The sequence below is a fragment of the Xiphophorus couchianus genome, chromosome 4 (genome assembly GCF_001444195.1).
Source record: "Xiphophorus couchianus chromosome 4, X_couchianus-1.0, whole genome shotgun sequence".
In the NCBI taxonomy this organism is placed as follows: Eukaryota; Metazoa; Chordata; class Actinopteri; order Cyprinodontiformes; family Poeciliidae; genus Xiphophorus; species Xiphophorus couchianus.
Window position 1 is genome coordinate 36,491,247 of NC_040231.1, and position 22,015 is coordinate 36,513,261.

General features: G+C 40.8%; 1 protein-coding gene across 2 annotated transcripts in view; it reads right to left on the reverse strand.

Moving 5' to 3' along the window:
• efl1 (elongation factor like GTPase 1) overlaps positions 1-22,015 on the reverse strand; it is a 40,892-nt gene that overhangs the window by 12,894 nt on the left and 5,983 nt on the right. For both annotated transcript variants that reach the window (XM_028014758.1, XM_028014759.1), the window contains exons 5-16: positions 19,584-19,717; positions 19,366-19,503; positions 19,072-19,286; positions 17,617-17,740; positions 17,298-17,377; positions 15,360-15,496; positions 15,111-15,233; positions 8,072-8,171; positions 3,942-4,060; positions 3,164-3,318; positions 1,170-1,305; positions 268-399 (exon numbers count right to left, since the gene is read on the reverse strand). In XM_028014758.1, the coding sequence (XP_027870559.1) occupies positions 268-399; positions 1,170-1,305; positions 3,164-3,318; positions 3,942-4,060; positions 8,072-8,171; positions 15,111-15,233; positions 15,360-15,496; positions 17,298-17,377; positions 17,617-17,740; positions 19,072-19,286; positions 19,366-19,503; positions 19,584-19,717 (1,593 nt within the window). The remainder of the gene's footprint in view (positions 1-267; positions 400-1,169; positions 1,306-3,163; positions 3,319-3,941; positions 4,061-8,071; positions 8,172-15,110; positions 15,234-15,359; positions 15,497-17,297; positions 17,378-17,616; positions 17,741-19,071; positions 19,287-19,365; positions 19,504-19,583; positions 19,718-22,015) is intronic.

Sequence of the window (22,015 nt, forward strand, 5' to 3'; positions counted from 1 at the left end):
ATGAAGAACATCAAGGATTTTCAGTCAATGAAGTTAGTTTTTATCAGAGAGGGCACTTACAGTTTCTAGAGCAATTTTCAAGTGAGTATGACAAGCTGGATATCATAACCCTCCACCCCTAATCTCACTCCAATAGTTGTTAAGCAAAAGGACAACAACCGCACCACACCACAGGTGAAGTCAACAGGAAATGTGGAATGGGTGGAAACCAGCAGATATTGTCTCCTTAAAAGGTAAATGACAAACTAAATGTCTGGTGAAACCTACTTGGATGTTTTGGCTCTACAGCAACCCGTACAATGGGTGCAGCTTCAAAGTTGAGTGGGGTGAAGGGGGAACAAGCAAGGGACGCTGACAGGGTAGCTGTCTTTAAGACACAGTCCTCCAAACCTCCAATGCCTGAAAAAAGATGACAGAAGATGGGCAAATGCTGCAATAAACAGAAAGGTGAGGAAGAAAAAGCAGAAAAATCAAGTGTTTATTTTAAATTGGATGATAGCAGCCACACCCTAACCCTAACATTTTCAGCTGTCATTTCTGTCTAAAACCTTGAAGGAGCTACAGGGAGATACCAAACAAATACTCAGCCCCTGTGGGCAACAAGTCTTTTATAGAGAAAAGAGCTCAGCTTCTGGCGCTGCCTCGGGAGATGGAGAAGCATCTTCAGAATGGAACAGAAAACAAATCCATGAAGAATCAATAGGTGGTTGTATCCCAATAGAAAACATTTGTGAAAATTGCTCAGACTTTAAGGAAAATCTGTATTAGCAATAGATTGTACTTGAACTGCCAAACTGGCGACCTGTCCAGGGTGACCCCGCCTCTCGCCCGAAACGTTTGCTGGAGATAGGCACCAGCGACCCCTCCCGACCCCACTAGGGTGTTAGAAAATGGATGGATAGATGAATTGTACCACTTCTTACATTTTGTTAAAAATATGGAGAGCAAGACAGAGAGAATAAAAGCCCCCCCTCACAAACTGTATCAACAGAAGAAGTTGGTGCTGAGATGGGATTCCTTTTTTTTTCTTGGTGCAACAAATGGTGTTTCTTGGGTGGAAATAGGAAAATCTAGCGCTGGTTTAGCACAAGAAGGCCCAAGTAAATGTGAAGAGGTCTGAAGTTTTTCCAAATATAGTGCAGTCCTGATAAAAAGGTACATAAATCTACCCATAACATTTCCAGCAGGGATTTCCTCCAACTCTTCCAGCTCTCGGCCCATAAGCAGGTAAAGGTTTTCCACGGTACAACAGGACAGATGAGGTACTTCCGGAATACAGTCAGATGTACTGGATCCTTCTGGCAGCTATAATGAAAAAATAAGAATATAACATGTTAGAAAAAACGGCACAGTGTTTGTTTTTTTGTCATGACTGAAAAGGAAAATCTGTTAATGAGCAGGAATAAAATCCAGGTAAAATCCAGCAGCATAGAAGGCATCTACCTCCATTTTGGCTTAGAAAAGGTTGAGAACATGGCTAATAATAATAATAATAAAGTATAATAATAATAATAATAATAAAGTATAATCAAGAAGAAGCGATGGGGTATAATTAAACACAAATGCACCTGAGTGAAATCAGCTTTTCTCATTTTGGATACCATCTCATGGTATTTGCATCATTTAGTTTCAGAACTAATCCGATGCTATTTGTGTCATTTTCAAGTAGTTGTATTTCCTTGTAGCTTATTTTCAGATTTGAAATGATCCTTGTTTCTTGGTCCCCATCCCTTGGTGCAAATGGAGACCAAAGTTGCAACATGTGTTACATTTTTAGCTGGTGTGGTTCACTTTCACACTGCACTGTATCAAACCTGTCCCCACCTCGCCTGTGGTGGGGAAGGAATTGTAATAGAAAAATTCATTTTTAACCTTATTTCCTCTTTGATGTAAATGCTGAACGCCTGACCTGGCAGTTGTCTTAAAAACCTGACGTGTGTGGAATGTAGTTAGTACCCCTGTTTTACCCTGCACTCATGAGTAACTGACAAAGAGGAATTAGAAGTTTCTCCTGAAATCCTTATTGGCTCTCTTTCTTGCCATAAAACCGTCCCCTCCAAAGAGGTGAGGGACAGTTCATGAGGAGGGGGTAAAGATTGTATCTGTGGTCCATTTGGCAATAGAGATAAGATCAGACTTTGGCTGGGGCTTTTTTCTGCTCTGGCTATATAACCATGTAATGAGTGTCGTTAAGGGCTCTTCTCCTGACTGCGTTCAGTGAGACGGGTCTTTGAACGCTTTTGCCTTCGAATAAAGACACTTAAAGACACAGATGAATCTTTCTCTTATTATTGAAACAGATTCTCATTCTTTGTTAAATGAAACTTCCATAACATAACCTTCACAAAATGTAAAGAAAAATGGACTAGCGTGAAAGTGGCAAACCAGAGTATGCCACTGTTGTTTTATCCGCATCACAGTTTGATTGTGCATTCACATTTCCCCAAGTGAACCGGGCTTTCTGGGCAAATTAACTAGAGTTTGAGTAAAGCAGACTAAACACGGCTGGTGTGAAAGCACACTACGTCGCCTTGGATGAAAATTTCTGTCAACTACAGAAAACTATCTTTACCGGCATTTCAGAAGTTCAGTATTAATTTACACTGAGGTATTACAAATGTCAACCTTACCACAGTGGTTCCAGCCAAAAGCTAAAACTAGGCGTAGAGCTGGTCCCAAACTGGCTGTTTTAAAACACCAGGAAGAGACAGTTTGGTTTTCAACACCCAGAGAGCCATCTGGAAGCAAATCTCCATTACATCTCTACTAAATGCTTGAGCTTTGCTCTGTTGGCTCAAAATAGACTGCAGCATGTCTTTTTGCCCGAGTACACATGCCTTAGAACTACTTCCAAAACTGTGTTTAACCGGTTAAGCCCCTGAGTACATTTCTGAGAAGCATATATGAACAGCAGAGCATACTGAAGTGATGCATATCCTTTCAGATCACCTAACAACATTAAAATACATGACAGCTTATGAAGCTGCCAACAGCAGCAGTTCTGTACAGTTCTACACAGTTCTATGTGGGGTAAAGACCTGACAGCATGAAAAACCACACAACTCACATATCCCTTACATCAAATCGTTTTACCATATTTTTTTATTGCTCTACATACTTTAGACAAATAATGGAGATGTAAAACAGGGAGTGTAACGTTTACCAGACTCAGGCCCTGAGCAGGATCATACTTTGGTCCCAGAACAAAAACCCTTTGACCTTTCTTGACTGTCCCACTGTAGATTCTTGCGAATGCTATGAAGACCTCCTTCTGCTCCTCTTCCTCCTCTGGTTTTAGAGGCAGACGTGTCATAGTAGCTGACAGAAAATAAAAAATCACACAATATATATATTATATATTTTATTCTAAAAATATTAATATTTTTGCTTAATAAAACATTAGACTGTTTGGACTGGATTGCACAATAAAACATGTCCAATTTATGATAGACTGGGAAAATATTTTCTTCAGGAAGACCAATGCTTCACATTAAGATGTGATTAATAACTTCCTGTTATGAATTACTAAAACTTTTAGTTAAAGAATATTTCTACATTTATGTTCAATGCTTTTCTTTATTTTTTACTGATATTTATAACATATCGTATAATCTTAAACCTGAACAACCTATTATTTAGCTTCTGCCTGAGTTGCACAGTTGTTTTTAATTTCTGTTAAAAGTAAAAAAAATAAAATAAAATCAGCTCACTCATGTGCTTATCCCGGCCTTGTTTTCGTTGGTTGTCAGCTAGTTATCAGCTCACATAACCCAACCATTTCTTCATCCTCTGTCACATAGACAGATATTTAGGCTGAATTGTCCTGAAGACTGACAACTATTGCAGACTAATGCAGATTTTTCCCGACTGGGAATCGGGCAAAAAATGGAGCAAAAAAAAAATCATGTTATGCCTCCCCAGTTATAACTGTGCCAACTGACCTTCTCTTGGAGCACTACATGACCGGGTGGCCCTCTCAAGGCTCTCTGCAGCCAGTTTCTCAGCATGCCTTTGTCTTGCCACTTCCCTACGCTGAGTAATCTCCTCCTGGTTTAAAGGCCTGAAAACAAATAGGTGAAGAGTAAATACAGGAGCCTAACAGCGAGTGATAAATCCAATATATTAGATATAAGAATGTCTCTTCACACTGCATTTCTAAAATAGTACTATGACTATCGAGTATACGGCTTCACAGTTAACTGAGTGTTAAATTATTTCATCTCATTCCTTGGAAATCTACACTGTAAATACACTAAAAAAGTATTTTAGCACAGGGGAGAATGGCCACTTAGACTGTTTCTACTCAGTAACAGGCATCTGTTCAGAGATGCCAAATGTTTAGACACACAACAAGCACCACTGATCTTTGAATATTTAGGGGTGGAGTCATGCTGATGACTCCACCCGTAAATATTGAGGTGGAGTGAGTACAGGTGGAGCACTCACATTAATTTCAATTCCAGTTTATTTATTTAAATAGGGCAACAAATGTCAAAAAAGTCAATCCAATCATAAATATATTCCAGTTGATCCTAATTATTAAACAAAGCATCAAGTTCAGTTTATTATTTAGAGTAATTTCACAAGTTTTCTATCAAATGAAACCCAGCAGATTTTAATTAAAGTGACATGCTACTTGAGTGTTCAGAAACATGGGATTATTGTACCAATATGTCAAAAATCCGATAGAATACGGTAGCAAAATATAATAAAATAAAAAATATTTAGTATATAGTTAGAATTATTCAATGCCCTAACTAGTCAACATATATTAAAATATAATAAAACAGAACTTTTTCTTAAAAAAATAAAAATATGGAAAAATTCTATTAACTCAAATTCACATTTCAGATCTCAGATTGTAGTTTTCTTTATAAATTGCAACATTTTTATTGTCTTTGTTGCTGTGTTTGTTTTTTCATATTTTCTATTTAAAGAAAGATTTGGAACGATTGCTGGACTTGTTTGCTGCCATCTGCCACGTCACAGTTTTCTGGTCTGTGAATGATCTTGTGACAAGAATCCAGAGATTAAAGATAAAAACAAGTGGTTATTAGATGTTTATATTAAGGTAGAAAATATTCATTAAAAACAAATGTTTCTGTAGTCAAAATCAGATGAGGAGAATTTAACATAGATTGAATATCAGAAACATAAAATGATTCAGGCAACAAAAAAACTGACTAATTTTTTCACATTCCTAGAAAGTCACTTCATCCAGCATTGGTTTTCAATCACAAAAAAAGAAACAGCTCAATTTCATTGTTAAATTGTGTTTTAAAACAGAAAATCAAACAACCACTTTTTTTTTATTTTTCATTTCTGGCTTCTTATGTCGGATGTGTCACAAAGTCTGAATGTAATGCTAGAGTATGTAAACAATAACATCATGTACAAATGTAACCTAGACAGGAAGTGTATCTCAGCTGTATAAACTCAAAATCTCTTCCAGGTTTTTACAGATAACTGCTGTAAAATAAACAGAGGAAAAACTTGTCTTGCTCTGACTTCCTGCACTTTCAGCAAGTTTGTCAGCTTTTCTCTTCTTTTATTCTGAACTTTGCTCCAAGCCAGGGTTAGGGTTAGGGTTAGTACTCTGGTACTGTACCCTAGGGTACCTCCAGATAAAGAGAGTATGATGGGCTAAATTTAAATGTTGCATTTCAAAATACAAACGCATAAATCTCAAAGCAAATAAAACAACAACTTATACCCCACAACACCGTATTTAAACACAAGCTTGCATTTAAAACCCAAGCTTCAACTCCAAATCCTGCTGCAAATACAAAAACCCAAGAGTAAGTAAATACAACTGGCAGCTCAAGCACTTTGAATTGCCTTATTGCTGAAAATGTGCTGTCAGTGATTCTTGATTTTTTAATTATTTTTTAAATATTCCTCACGCTTATGTATACAAATATGACAAATAATGTTTTGGAAATGTAAAGATGCTAAGGTGCAGGCTCCCAGTTGCAACATTTTATTTGAAAATAAAATTTTTAATGGACCTGACCCAGAACTTTGTCATCACCATCTGACAAAAATAAATATAAAATTATTTTTTAATGATCCTATTAGTGATATTTTTACTCAGTTTTACAGACAAATACTTCTCAAGAAACAAAAGAAATAAAACAAAAAAACAACATAAAGTCCATCTGACAGAGTTGACAATGCATGACGGAGTTGACGCAGAACTGAAGATGGTGGCAAACTAGTGAGTAAGATGAAATACTTGATACATGTGAAGCAATGTCATTTATGTAAAATACATTAAAATGATTTAACTGCACACAAGTGCGATTTGACAACACTATCATTGAAAGAGTCACACAGTCAGTTAGAAATTCTCATAGTGTTGACATCTGATAGAGTTGACAAAATGCCAAAATACCTCAATTTATATTTTGTTATTCTGAAGGAGGCCATATTGTAACTCATCAGGTCTATGAAATCTTTACAGTACACTAAAATTGAGCATTTAGTTCACGAAATTTCATCAAAGTTTTGTAAATTGTCATTTACTGTGTTGACACATTATGGTTGTGACGAGCAACTTAGGAATAAAACAGAAGAAAACCCTAAAGAATAACATAAGCTAACTAAGGAAGCTAAGGAAGAGAAAGGAAGAGGTCATGGGGTCCTCAGAAGTTCTGATGCCGCCCAATAACGCCTGATTTTTTTTTACATTCTCTTTATGTCTGACGGTGTTGACAAAAACTTGGGACAAATTTCAATGTAGTTGGAAAATATATAAAAATCATTTTTAATTCAATTTAATGATACTTTAGAATTATTTATCTGAATATTTGTACTTTATTGTCATAATATATTATTTTAGTATTCCTTTAATTGTTTTAAACTATTACAATGTTTTGAGTTCTGCTCCTGGACAAGGGCTTCTACAGACACCATCCACCTACTACATAGGTTAAAATAAAAAATATTCAGCAAACACCATGAAAACATATATTGTTGTGCTCACATGGCCCCAGTTAGTTTAGTCAGATATTTGAAGAAATATATATTTTGTGTATATTTTATTCAAATTTTGTGGTTTATCCATAGGACCTGTTTTGTCCCTCTTCTCAAGAATCACTGGCTATATAAATACAGTTTACCTTGCCTTAGCTCAGTGGTTCCCAAAGTGTGGGGCACACCCACTAGGGGCAGCACAGTGCCATTGCAGGGAGGGCACTGCAAGCGGTATGGATGAATGAAAAAAAAAAAAAAGTTACACAAAAGTGTTTCACTGTAAAGATGGTTTGTAGTTTGTTTCGTTGCAATCTGAAGTGTGAAATAAACTTCAGAGGAGTTTGAAAACAAAATGTGTGTATAGGTTTATGTATGATTGAACGATGCGTGTGCCCAGTTGATTTTGTTTTTCTCTTTTGGGGGGATTTTATTGTAATCTATAGGGGGGGCCCAGAAAATCTTTGGGAACCACTAGCTTAGCTGACAGGCCAGACTAGGTAAGGTCAACATTAACCAGAGAAGCCGCCAAGAGGCCGGTGGTAACTCTGGAGGAGCTGCAGAGATCTGCTGCTCAGGAAGGAGATCAGCCAAACACAAGCTTTGTTCTAGACATTGTTCCATAAAAAACAAATATGTGTCAGCTAAGATTTTGATACATAAGGCTCAGGGTGAGCAAATCACAGAATGACTGAGAATAGTGAAAAAAAATAAACTAACAACAAAAAAACCCCCTCCTTACTTCTGAGTCTGATTCTGCTAGAAATTACTTTCAACTTGTCCTGCTCAGGACGCAGGACTGAACACTCAGACTCTGTTTGTTCCAGAATTTTATGGATTTGATTTCTATTTTACACCCTGACTCTACAATGACTGTCACACCCCTACCTAAGCTTCCTTTCAATCTATAAATGTATATTGTCACTTCAATAAAACCTCACCCAACCAAATACCATATTAAATACTAACAGTTACACGTTTTTTTATGGGCAGAGCTGGATGACATACAGTACAGACCAAAAGTTTGGACACACAGTTGTGTCCAAACTTTTGGTCTGTACTGTACATCAACACTACCCAGGTTATTGATCACATTTACCTCTGTCTCTTCTGAGGCAAAGCTTTGGTGTCCACAGCAAACATTTTGGACACAAAAATGATGACTGGGGCATTTATCTCACTGGAACACTGGAGGAAAGCTGAAAAACAACCCAAATGGGAAAACATTACATCCAAAATCTCTACAGGCAGAAAGAAGGTCACTGTTAACATTGTTAAAGCTGCAGTTTACAGCTTTAACAATATGTAAATGTTTTTTTTACATATTTGTTGAAACTGTAACCATGCCGTGACAGTGTGGTATGAGATGAAAAATATGTGAAAAAATAATAAATAAATAATATTGTGTTATTACCCATACAGAACCGACCGAGTTTTGTCAGTGACAAAATCCAGCAGTGGAGTGTTGAATCCCAGTGGGACTCAACACTCCACTGTTGAGTGGAGTTCACTGTCTAACATGAAGACAGTGGACTCATGTAGTCCACTGTCTTCATGTTAGTCTTCATGTTAGCCTGGTTACAATCTCCAGTAACAATAAAAACACCCTCTGGGTATATGGATTGTCTGTCAGTGATGGCATGGTGAAGAATACTCAGTGCTTGCTTAGTGTTAGTACTGGGTGGGATGTAGACAGCAAAAATGATAACGGTGGTGAATTCCTGGGATAGGTAGAAAGATCTGCATCTCACAATCATGAACTCAATGTCCACAGAGCAATGACTGGAGACCAGGGTGGCATTGTTACACCAATCAATCAATCAATCAATCAATCAATCAAATTTTATTTGTATAGCACATTTCAGCAGCAAGGCATTTCAAAGTGCTTTACATCATATCAAACACAGAATCACAATGCAATACAGAATCAATCATTAAGTAAAGTTCCATCAATAAATTTGTAATTGATTACATTTCAAATACAATTCTAAACAAGTGGGTTTTTAGTTGAGATTTAAAAGAAGTCAGTGTTTCAGCTGTTTTACAGTTTTCTGGAAGTTTGTTCCAAATTTGTGGTGAATAGATGCTGAAAGCTGCTTCTCCTCGTTTTGTTCTGGTTCTGGGGATGCAGAGCAGACCAGAACCAGAAGACCTGAGAGGTCTGGAAGGTTGATACAACAACAGCAGATCTTTAATGTATTGTGGTGCTAAGCCGTTCAGTGATTTATAAACTAACAACAGTATTTTAAAGTCTATTCTTTGAGCTACAGGGAGCCAGTGGAGGGACTTTAAAACTGGTGTTATGTGCTCTATCTTCCTGGTTTTAGTGAGAACACGAGCAGCAGCGTTCTGGATCAGCCATCAGCCGATCGCAGTTTTCTGGCCGATTGCTGATTATCAATCGTTAGGAACCCTGACCTGCCGATTCCGATTTTGCTCTATAACATTTTTGGTCTGAAATGTCACTGAAAATTGGTTTTGGCAACAGTGGGGTGACTATTGTTAACTGCAACCATGCAGACATGACCTGGTGGGCCAGTCTCAATTTGGCATCAGTCAGACCTCTCTCACAGCAGAGCAGAAGAGGACAGTGGCTGACTTTCAGACCTTTGCTGAGGTAGATAAAATTGGCTTCACATGCAAGTATCGGCCAATCACAGATCTCCCAAAATAAAGAAAATCTGTGCTGATAAATCAACTGGCCGATAAATTCACCGCTCCCCCAAAAGAGCTTGCTGCTTGATTTTGTGTTCTTAGACTTAGACTGACTTTATTGTCATTTTGCATGCACAGGTTGTATACAGAACGAAATTTCGTTGCATACGGCTCAGGACAGTGTTTTGAGCTTCCAATGTTGTGAGGTTACTCCAGAATAAAATAAAATACAGTATAAAATATGAATATAAATCTAAATATAAAATATAAAGTGCAGGAATGACAGTAAAATATAAGTTATTTAGCTCTGTACATGTGCAAGGTATAAAGTGGAGACCAGTTTTTGAGTGCAGTCCAGTTAAGAGTTCAGCAGTCTGATGGCAAGTGGGAAAAAGCTGTTTCGGAACCTGGTGGACCTGCACCGGATGCTGCGGAACCTCTTTCCAGAGGGCAGCAGGGAGAACAGTCCATGGTGGGGGTGTGAGGGGTCACTGATGATGTTTCGGCCTCGGGACACGCAGCGCTGGGATGAAATGTCCTGAATGGAGGGAAGGGGGGCCCCGATGATCCTCTCTGCTGTCCGCACCACTCTCCTCACGTTCTTCTAGTCGGAGGCGCTGCAGCCTCCACACCACAGAGAGAGGCAGCTGGTCAGAATGCTCTCTATGGTGCTTCTGTAGAACCTCTTGAGGATGGGCGGGGGCAGGTGTGCTCTTCTCATCCTCCCCAGAAAATACAAACGTTTCTGTGCCCTCTTGACCAGAGACGTGGTGTTCACAGTCCAGGTGAGGTCGTTAGTGATGTGCACCCCCAGGAATTTGGTGCTGCTGACCACCTCCACAGCCGAGCTGTTGATGAGCAGTGGAGCGTGGCTCGGCCGGATCTTCCTGAAGTCGACGATCATCTCCTTCGTCTTGTCAACGTTCAGAATCAGGCTGTTGTCTCTGCATCAGTCCACCAGCTGCTCCACCTCCTCTCTATAGTCCAGGTCGTTGTCGTCTCTGATGAGGCCCACCACCGTTGTGTCGTCCGCGAACTTCACGATGTGGTTGGTGGCGAACCTGGTGACACAGTCGTGTGTCATCAGAGTGAACAGCAGAGGGCTCAGGACGCAGCCCTGAGGGGAGCCTGTGCTGAGGGTGATGACATCGGAGGTGTGTTGTCCGATCCGGACTGACTGAGGTCTGTCGGTGAGGAAGTCTAGCAGCCAGTTGCGCAGGGGGGTGCTGAAGCCCAGGTGTCCCAGTTTTTCTGCCAGATGCTGTGGGATGATTGTGTTGAACGCTGAGCTGAAGTCCAGGAACAACATCCGCACGAGTGTTCTTCTCCTCCAGGTGAGCCAGGCTCAGGTGTAGGGCGGAGGAGATAGCGTCCTCAGTGGAGCGGTTTCGGCGGTAGGCAAACTGGAATGGGTCGAATGTGGAGGGGAGTCTGGAGGCGATGTGTTCTTTTACCAGCCTTTCAAAGCACTTCATCATGATGGGAGTCAGTGCCACAGGCCGGTAATCGTTGAAAGAGGTGACTTGAGGTTTCTTTGGCACTGGAATGATGGAGGCAGTTTTGAGACAGGCTGGCACTGTGGCTTGGTCCAGTGAGGTGTTAAAAATGTCTGTTAGGACACCAGCCAGCTGACCTGCGCATTCCCTGAACACCCGCCCAGGTATGTTGTCGGGGCCTGGGGCCTTCCGTGGGTTGACTCTTTTCAAAGTCTTCAACACATCGGCTGTGTCCAGGCAGAGTGCCTCCTCTTCCTGGTGGGGAACAGTTTTCTTTGCCGGAGTACTGTTCAGTGCCTCGAACCTCCCAAAGAAGTTATTGAGTCCATTTAGAAAGTCAGCATCAATTTCACCCACTGGGGGGGAAGATGGATTGTAGTCTGTGATCGCCTTTATGCCTTGCCACATACTTCTGGTGTTGCTGGTGTCGTGGAAGAACTCCTGTATTTTTCGACTGTGGGTTCGCTTTGCTAACCTGATAGCACGATTCAAGTTGGCTCTCGCTGTCCTCAGTGCCTCCTTGTCGCCAGACTTGAAGGCTGAGTTCCGTGCTTTTAGCATTTCACGTACCTCCTTAGTCATCCAGGGTTTTTGGTTGGCCCGAGTGATAATGTTCTTAGTGATGCTGACGTCCTCTGTGCACTTGTTGATGTAGGCTGACACAGTCATGGCGTACTCATCGATGTTGCTCTGAATGCTTCTTTGATGTTGGTGTAGGCCAAGTCTAGAGTATTCACTCCCCTGGTTGGAAAATCCACATATTGGTTGAAGTGAGGGAGAACAGTCTTCATGTTGGCCTGGTTAAAATCCCCAGCAATGATGAAAACGCCCTCTGTGTGTGAGGATTGCAAATCACTGATGGTCCGGTAGAGAACACTCATAGCCTCTTTAGTGTTAGCACTGGGGGGCACATACACAGCAGTGATGCTAACCACAGTAAACTCCCTGGGCAGGTAGAATGGTCTGCAGTTAACAGTCAGAAGCTCGATGTCCGGGGAGCAGTAACTGGCGACAGTCATGGCATTTTTACACCAGTTGTTATTGATGTAAATACACAGCCCCCCTCCTCGGGTTTTACCGCTGAGAGCGCTGCTCCTGTCTGCGCGGAATGTAGCGAGCCCCTCCAGGCTAACAACGTTGTCCGGTATGGTCGAGTTGAGCCATGTCTCCGTCAGAATGAGAGCGCAGCAGTTCCTCAGCTCTCTCTTTGAAGACAGTTCTAGTTGCAGATGGTCTATTTTGTTGTCCAGAAAGCGGACGTTGGAGAGGAAGATGGACGGAAGCGGCGATCTGTGGGGGTTAGCGTTTAGCTTAGCTGTTAGTCCACTTCGACAGCCGCGCTTCCGCTGCCGGTTGCACCGCCTTCGCTTTCTCCTCCTCCGGCTAGTGCTGCTAGGCGAGTCCGCTGCGCCGTGGGCCGCTGGGTCTTGCCTCCGTAGCACTCCGAGATCACGTAAACACTCCAGAGTAGTCGTATTTATGAGTCCGAAATCACTTGATGATCGTAATTCCAGCAGACGCTGGCGATCATATGCTAACTTACTGAGTGGATGCAAAGTTTGTAGCGTTTTAGGCGGCGTATTTTGCTCAAATACTCGCAAGTTGTCGAGAGCCCATGCAGCCGCAGCCATTTTGGGCGCCGCTAAGGCATCTTAGTAAAAATATTGTAGAGGTAGTAAAAGGTACTAAATTCAACTCTGGAATTTCTGTATAAACCCTGATTAACGTTCCATGCCTTTTTGCACCTCCCTTTCTGTGTGTGTTCAATACTTTTTCCATGTCATTTCACAATATTACACACATTTTGCTTTGGTTTCTTCCTATATATGGATTACTTAGGTTCATATATAGGATAGGATTACCAACATTGGGTCTTGTCACTAGCACCTTTAGAAATATGTTTACTATGAAAAACTGCTGTGTTAAAAACTTAACACTGTTGGTGTGGAATCCAGATAGGTAAAGTTTCACTGCTGTCAGTTGCTATGGCAACGAGTCTACGTGTAGCATAGCTGACACAGAAAGCGAGAAAAAAGTGGTTTTGAGTTGTTCTTTAATGGTTTTTCTGCGTTATTTTATTGCGCATAGCGCTGAATTAACAACATCTACATCTCTAGGTTTCATTATGTTAACCGGATAGTTCTACCATGGCAACGTGGCTACGGATGGCAAGTAAACAAATCAGCTTTTCTCATCAGCACATTTGTGAAATTTCTGCTTGTAAACAATAAGATAAGGTAATTTTTATTTATGTACCACGTTTTCAGCAACAAGGCAATACAGGAAGTGCTTTACAGGAATTAGAAGGAAATACAAACACAATAACATACTAAAGGAAAGAACAAAAGAAGAAAAAGCTAATAATGTTGATCCAAAGTAAATAAACTAGATACTCCTATTCAGGGTTGGTAGATAAGTATAAGTAAGTATCCTCTTGTCTAATTCCTTTTCTGGTTTGTATAGGAGTCTAAAAAGTAGTTGCTAAGGTAGTTTTTCTGGGCTCCAAGTTCTAATCCTTGTATGTTATCAGCTGATGAATGCTGTACGGGTAAAGGTTTTACTGCTTTTCCTAAAATTGCAGTAGAATTTTTATTTTTGCCCATGTTCTCTCTGCCATCTGTTTGTGTTGCAGTTGGTGATGTTATTTAACTTATGTTAGTAGCAGCGGTCTTCAGGCGCCAGAGAAGCACAGCTCTGAGGTTAATAGTGTCAGTAAGGTCTGCTGCCTGTCAGCGCTACCAATCGCGTTGCTGGTGATGATGCTTACTGTTGACTTGTGACGATAGTACTTGTGCTTATAGCTGAGCTTGAAGTTGCATCTCTTCGTGTCACATCAAAAAACGAAATGGGGATCTGCTCCCTTGCGCAGGAATCCGCAGCTAATGAATGGTAGATGCTCCGCTCAGGTTGATTTGATCACAGTCACAAGGTCATGTTTATATATTTTTCCTGCATATTTTACGAAGCGCTTCTCTGTCACCTGGTTATCGAGCCAAAGTCATGAAAACTTACATTTTCTCATGGTGAGGCGCAAAATGACTCGCTAGTCCCAACACGTTAAGCGCTTCCAACACTACGCATGCGCACAGCAGATCGGACAGCCGAACCAATCGAGTCTATCAACGTCAGATCAGGTCCTGGGAGTAGTTATAATTTTTAATACAGATTTTATAGGTAAATGAACTTAAAACAAAAAGTCAGCATCAATGTGAAATTCTAAATATATTGAAAGGGTCATGAAATTATTTTTTTTAACAATTTACTACCAAGTCAAATTCTATTTGTTACCCTTTACTACCTTTTGCTGGCCTTAATTTGAGCTAATTTAATTTACTACCTTTTATTACCTTTCACTACCACGCAGAAACCCTGGTCAATACAGCAGCTGAAATCTATAGGTCATCAGAAAATCATTCTGGCCTTTGACAGTGTACATGAATTTCAACTAGTTCAGTCAAAACTGATGATGTGTAAAGGACTTAGTTGTTATCAAGGTGTCACAAAAGGAACATCTCATGATGGGTTAAAGCAAAGAAGCTTTGCAAACATATTGTTGCAAAACAATCTGATAGCATTAGTTACAAAAGGATTTCTAAATGTTCGAGTTAGAAGTGGAAGGAACATAATACCCGGCCTAATTTTTGGATGACTACTTTTTTACTTTTCTTGAATGGTATTGCTTTAAGTAATGTTCCTATTAATCCCACCTCTTCTCATGTCTTTAAAAGCATTTTTTTCTCTATAAAAGCCAGGTTATCTGTAAATGCTGTTTTAATATGCTGTATTCATTCTAGAGACCACTTATTAATAAATGTAACCTTGCCATTTTTAATGTAAAAAAAAATAAATTCTTGTATTCTTTTTCTATTAAATTTTCACACACAAAAAATATCAGAAGGCCATTATAGTATGAGATGAAAATAATGCAGAAGCTTCACTACCTTAAATTGTGTGTGTGTGTGTGGGGGGGGGGGGGGGGGGGTGCACCTGTCTTCAGTTCTTGCGTCCTTTCAGGCAGTGAATCAAATCGACGGGTTCCAACACTCATCAGCTTCTCCACTTTCTCTGCTGTCATCTCTAAAGGACTGGGAAGCTTCTCACACACCATTGCTGGAGTCTTTGTTAAAGCAAACTGAAATCAAAATGTTCAGCCAACTTTGGAAATGCTCCAGTGAGGCAGACTAACATAAATAGGGAACAGTTGAGGTAGGATCAGAGATCAAAAGAGGAGGATACAGAGGACAGCCTTGGAAACTGGTAACCATTGGTTACAGATAGCAAAGAGGAGAACTTTTGGGTCAGAGTGACGCAGGTCCCTTGTCATCACCTTTATCCCAAGTGAGGTCATCACCTTTTCCACTTTCTGCTTGTCTCTGCTCACACAAACATAACAGACATTTTCACATGATACCATCCAGGAGCGTTGGAGGCAAAAAGGTTCAGCTGTCCTATTTGACTACTCTTCTATTTCAATAAAACAGGTAGATTAAAAATGGCAATCTGTCCCAAAGTATAGGAATAAAGCAATTTAGTGCTCCTCAAACCCTTGGGCTTTATCATCAACTTGTCTGTGGTTACCCGCAAATAACTTCATGGACCTAGTGTGTAAGTACCACAGCTTGGGGCAAACTGACTGAAAAGCCCTGCCCCCTTTAGTTCTCAGCAGTACACGTGGAACAACCAAGAGATTCAGAGTTTGGGGACGAAGGCTGCGAGCAGCTCAGAATTTAGTTAAAAGCTGACAAAGACAATCAAGAGCCTGGCCATTTAAACCTCAATACGCAAGTACAAGAACTTTGAAGCCAGATGTATGACTCATTCAAAATATTTTTTCTCATCTTCTTTGCCTTAATGTTGACTAATAAGGTTGGAGGTTCGCTTTACCTGAATTACACTTCTGCAAAGGGGGGGAACGATCATGTCCACTGTGGACATGTCTCTGGCCTCATGCTTTCTAAAACAGACCTGACCTCATTGTATTTTCCTACAGTGAGGAAAATAAGTATTTGAACAGCCTGTGACTTTGCAAATTTTCCCACTTAGAAATCATGGAGGGGTCTAAAATTTTCATTTTAGGTACATGGCCTCCCCTAAAAAAATCTGAAAATCACAATGTATAATTTTAAAAATAATTTATTTGTGTGTTACTGCTTCAAATAAGTATTTGAACACCTGTGAAAATCAATGTTAATATTTGGTATAGTAGTCTTTGTTTGCAATTACAGAGGTCAATTGTTTCCTGTAGTTTTTCACTAGGTTTGCACACACTGCAACAGGGATATTGGCTCATTCCTCCACACAGATATTTTCTAGATCAGCCAGGTTTCTGTCCTGTAGCTGAGAAACACGGAGTTTGAGCTCCTCCAAAGATTTTCTATAGGGTGTAGGTCTGGAGATGGACTAGGCCACTCCAGAACCTTGATAAGCTTCTTATGGAGCCACTCCTTGGGTATGCTGGCTGTGAGCGTCAGGTCATTGTCATGTTGGAAGATTCAGCCACGACCCATCTTCAATGCTCTAAAGGAGGGAAAGAGGTTGTTCCCCAAAATCTTGCTATAAATGGCCCCGGTCATCCTCTCCTTTCTTAGGTTCATTGATATGTTTTTGTTTATCTTCTTCCATTTTCTAATAATTGCTCCAACAGTTGATCTTTTTTCACCAAGCTGTTTGGCAATTGCCCTCTAACCCTTTCCAGCCTTGTGAAGCTCTACAATTTAGTCTCTGGTGACTTTCAACAGCTCTTTGGTCTTACCCATGTTTAGTAGTTGGAGTCTTACTGATTGTGTGGGGTGGACAGGAGTCTTTATTCAGTTACAACCTCAAACCGGTGCTTCTAGTTAATAAGTGGAGTGGAGGTGAACCTTTTAGAGGAGGACTAACAGGTCTTTGAGGGCCAGAATTTTGCTGATTGGCAGGTGTTCAAATGCTTATTTGCAGCAGTAACACAAATAAATTATTAAAAAATCACACATTATGATTTCAGGATTTTTTTAGTTCATGTCTCTCACAGTGGGCATGCACCAAAGATGAGAATTTCTGACCCCTCCATGATTTTGAAGTGGGAGAACTTGAAAAGTCGTAGGTTGTTCAAATACTTATTTTCCTCACTGTATTTCTTTGGGTAAAATTCCTATGGTGTCATTACTAACAGCTGGAATCTGACATTTAACTCACCTTCTAGTAATGACTGCATCATACAAACTCCAAATGTTATCCAGCACAAGTTGCACAAACAGCGGCTTCTTTCCTTTGGTCTGCAGAAAAACACGAGAGCAAGTCTGACTGGAGGATAGGTCTGACTGACTAGAGGAAAGATTGCAGAGCTTCACTGAGGATCTAGGACAACATTGACTTATCAATAGGACTTCCAGTTGGAATTTTCTAATGCTCGTTATCCAGGTACGTTCTGACTCATTTTAAAACCATGTTGACAATAAAACGCATTAACAGTGTAACAAGAACATAAAAAACAATACTGAAGAATTTACATCACCTGAGCGCCTTTCATGATTCTCTGAATTTTTGTGTTGAGATAGAAGTCTCCCCACAAGGTTTTCAGCAGCACCTCAGTCCTGATCCCCATCTTCTGACTGTATATGTGGGCAAAATGCTGAATGCTGCAAAACACAAACAATAGACATCATCAAGATTACTGATATCTGATCAACATTTTACCTTATTTCATTAAGATAAAGAAAGAATAAAGTGAAACAATGTTTGACCATTAAACTAGAACAAGATTTTCATATAGAACATTCCAGCAGCACTTTGGAATTTTTACATTTCCTTAAACATGTCAAACATTAAGAGTTAGTCAGCACAACAGAGTCCTAATCTCGGATCCTGATCCGAGATTAGGATCTGCTGGAACTGTGGCCTGTTGGTCATCAAGACAGAGAAACTTTACATGTTTCCTTAAGTTTCATAAATACTCATCAAATGCAGAAAGTTATGTGACTGTAATTTTGCTAACAAGTTTTATCAATACATTGTATAACTGTCCTTGAGGACAATCATTAACTCAGTGGTTCCCAAAGTGTGGGGCGCGCCATTGCAGGAATTAAGAAAAAAAAAAAAACCTCTCAGGGAGCTGTTCATGTTTTAACCCCATTTTGCACAGAGGCTTTTTTTTTAAATGTATTGATGATAGCAAAGTTGAATATTGTTACAAATAAAAAAAAGAAATATGTTTGAAATAGCACTGACAGCAAATAATACTCTTCTACAGTATAGAACTAAAAAAAACAGTTACACAAAAGCGTTTCACTGCAAAGATGATTTGTTATGTGTTTTGTTGCAACCTGAAGCGTGAAATAAACTTCAGAGGAGTTTGAAAACAAAATATGTGTATAGGTTTATGTCTGGTTGAATGCTGTGTGTGCCCAGTTGATTTTTTTTGTCTTTTTTGGGGGGATTTTCATTGTAATCCATAGGGGGGCTCAGAAGAAAACCGTTGGGAACGCATTAACTAGATGTTACCCAAATTGAAATTGATCAGGGTTTCCCCCAGTGTATTATAAGCTTGTTTGGCCACAAGGCTTTACTTGTCCCCCTTCCAATAACATGATTATTTAATTATATTTTAAAAATTTACTGTCAGCTTTAAAAAAAATGTAAGTAAAAAAAAATGGCTGGATTTCTGCCCTACCACCGGGCTGAGCCAGTTTTCTGGGTGAGACCTTGAATAAGTTTGACTCTCCTGCTTCATGTGATCTACAGATACTATATGCAAGGAGAACTCTGCCTCCCAGTTCTAGCTGTTAAGAAGTGTTGGATAAATACTTGTGCTATATGTAATTTCATGAAAATAAAGAATTTTGGTAAAAAATTATGCTACAATAAAATATACATTTATTTGCAGGATCTTTGCAAATCTCTAACCAGGGTACCCAGGACACTGAGGGAAACAATATGAACTGAATATTTTTATTCCTCAGAATGACCTGACCTGAAACCCCATCCATCTATGGCGCTGGCAAACACCACATTTCCTTGGTCAGGAGAAAAGTAGAGGTGAGAGTCGTCAGCATCCTCCAGTCCAGCACTCCAGTCATAAACCTGATCTCCACTTGGGTCCTTGTCCCTGTTCACCTCCTCCTTCACCTTTTCCGCTCGCTCTTCGAGCACTTTAGACGTGAACAGAGTCCCTGTGACAGCATTGACCTACAGAGAACAAGATGATAATACATAGTCTTCATCCACAGAATGAACAAAGCTGGTCTTAAAGAGTTAAGCTTCTGACCTGCTCCAGGATCTTCTGCAGGTGCGTGTATGCTTCCAGAGCGGTGAGCTTCAGCTCCATAATGAGCCTGTCCATCTTATTAATGACCAGAACAGGCCTGATGTTCTCAAGCCAGGCCTGTCGGAGGACAACCTGGGTCTAAACACAACACATGTTGTAACTGCAATATTCTCTTCAGTCAGGAATGTTTAGTGCACGAAGAGTGTGAACAGGTTTACCTGTGGGCAAACACCCTCAACAGCATCTACAACCACAATGGCTCCATCACACAGCCGCACCGCTGTGGAAACCTCAGAGGAGAAGTCGACATGACCAGGAGAGTCGATCAGATTTAGAAGGTACTCCTGGTTGCCTGGGTACACACGGAATACCAAACCCATTTAGAGACTTTAAATATTGTCCATGTTCATCAGAAAATGATTAAACATGACACATTGGTGCTGCTTGCCACAACTGATGACACCGAAAGAGCAGTAAATGTGTGGTGAACATTTATTGTTCATTTTATTCTAAAAGAATGTCAGAATATTGTCAAGGCTAGATTTTGAAAACAAACATGAAACAGTCTTTATTTGGTGTGTGACATTAACACCTTTCAGCTGTTTTTGTTTGGTCAGTGAAGTAAAAAGTTCTGGATCTCTTTATCATCTCCATTAAAGTTGCTATAAATTCTTTAAAGTATGACCTTTGAACTTCCAACATACACTCACCGGCCACTTTATTAGGTACACCTTGCTAGTACCTGGTTGGACTCCCTTTTGCTTTCAGAACTGCCTTAATTATTCGTGGCCTAGATTCAACAAGGTACTGGAATCTGACATTTAACTGGAAGGTACTGCTGAACAATCTGAACAGCTTCTTCGCACGCTTTGAAGCACAAAACAACACATGCCCAGAGAAGAACACCCCCCCCCTCATGACCAGATCCTTCGCCTCTCAGCCGACATGGTGAAGAGGACACTGGCCAGAATCAACCCCCGGAAAGCAGCGGGACCAGACAACATCCCAGGTCGTGTGTTGAAAGACTGTGCAGAGGAGCTAAAAGATGTCTTCACCGATGTCTTTAACATCTCCCTGGAACAAGCCATTGTTCCATCACTTTTCAAAACCGCAACCATTATACCAGTGCCAAAGAAATCCTCTCCATCCTGCTTCAATGACTACCGTCCAGTGGCACTGACATCCATTATCATGAAGTGCTTTGAACGGCTAGTCATGGCCCACGTCAAGTGCAACCTTTCCATTACCCTGGACCCTTTTCAGTTTGCATACAGAGCAAAACGATCCACAGAGGATGCAATCTGCTTTGCCCTCCACCCTGCCCTCACCCACCTGGACAAAAAGGACTCTTATGTGAGAATGCTGTTCATTGACTTCAGTTCAGCATTCAATACATAATACCACAACAACTTATCTGCAAACTGGACAAGCTGGGGATTAGCACCTCCCTCTGCAACTGGCTGCTAGATTTCCTCACTCAGAGGCCTCAAGCAGTACGGGTTGGCAACTTAACCTCGAGCAGTATTACCCTGAACACAGGCGCCCCCCAGGGCTGTGTGCTCAGTCTTCTGCTCTTCACCCTGCTGACACATGACTGCACAACAACCCACACCTCCAACCATATAGTGAAGTTTGCAGACGACACAACTCTTGTGGGCCTTATCACCAAGGGCAATGAAACCCACTACAGGGAGGAGGTCCATCTTTTGACCAAGTGGTGCAGCAACAACAACCTCTTGCTAAATGTCAGCAAAACCAAGGAGATTGTTATGGACTTCAGGAAGGGCCATATCGAACACCCACCACTGACCATAGATGGCGCTGCAGTAGAGAGAGTAGGCAGCACAAAATTCCTTGGGGTGCACATCTGTGAAGACCTCTCCTGGACCACCAACACCACATCACTTGTGAAGAAGGCCCAACAACGCCTCTACTTCCTGCGCAAGCTCAAGAAGGCAAGTGCTTCACCACCCATCTTGAGCACTTTCTACAGAGGCACCATAGAAAGCACCCTGACTAGCTGCATCACAGTGTGGGGCGAAAGCTGCACAGAACAGAACAGAAAAGCCCTGCAGCGCATTGTGAAAAGAGCCTCCAAGATCATTGGTGCCCCACTCCCCGCCCTGCAAGACCTGTACACCACCCGACTCACCCAGAAAGCGGTCACGATTGTGGGAGATGTAAATCATCCTGCCCACAAACTGTTCAGTGTCCTGCCCTCCGGGAAAAGATATAGAAGCCTCTGCTCCCGCACCACCAGACTCTCCAACAGTTTCATCCACCAGGCTGTGAGGATGCTGACATCCCTCCCCTCAGCATCAAAGCGGCCAAGAAGATGAAGAAGAAACCCAGAACCTTGCACAACTGCAACCACTTTTTTATCTGTACATCTCTATATACTTATATATATACATATACATTCTCAGTTGTAAAACTTTTTACGCTATATGTCTAGTTATTGTACATCTATTTATTAATTACTTAGGATAATTTTAGTTAGACTGTGTCTTTTATTGTTACTCAATGTTAGTAACGCCCTGTCTTGTATCACTGTGGGATAGTGAGAAACGTCATTTCGATTCCCTTGTATGTCTGGACATGTAAGAGGAATTGACAATAAAAGCTGATTGATTGATTGAAACATTCCTCA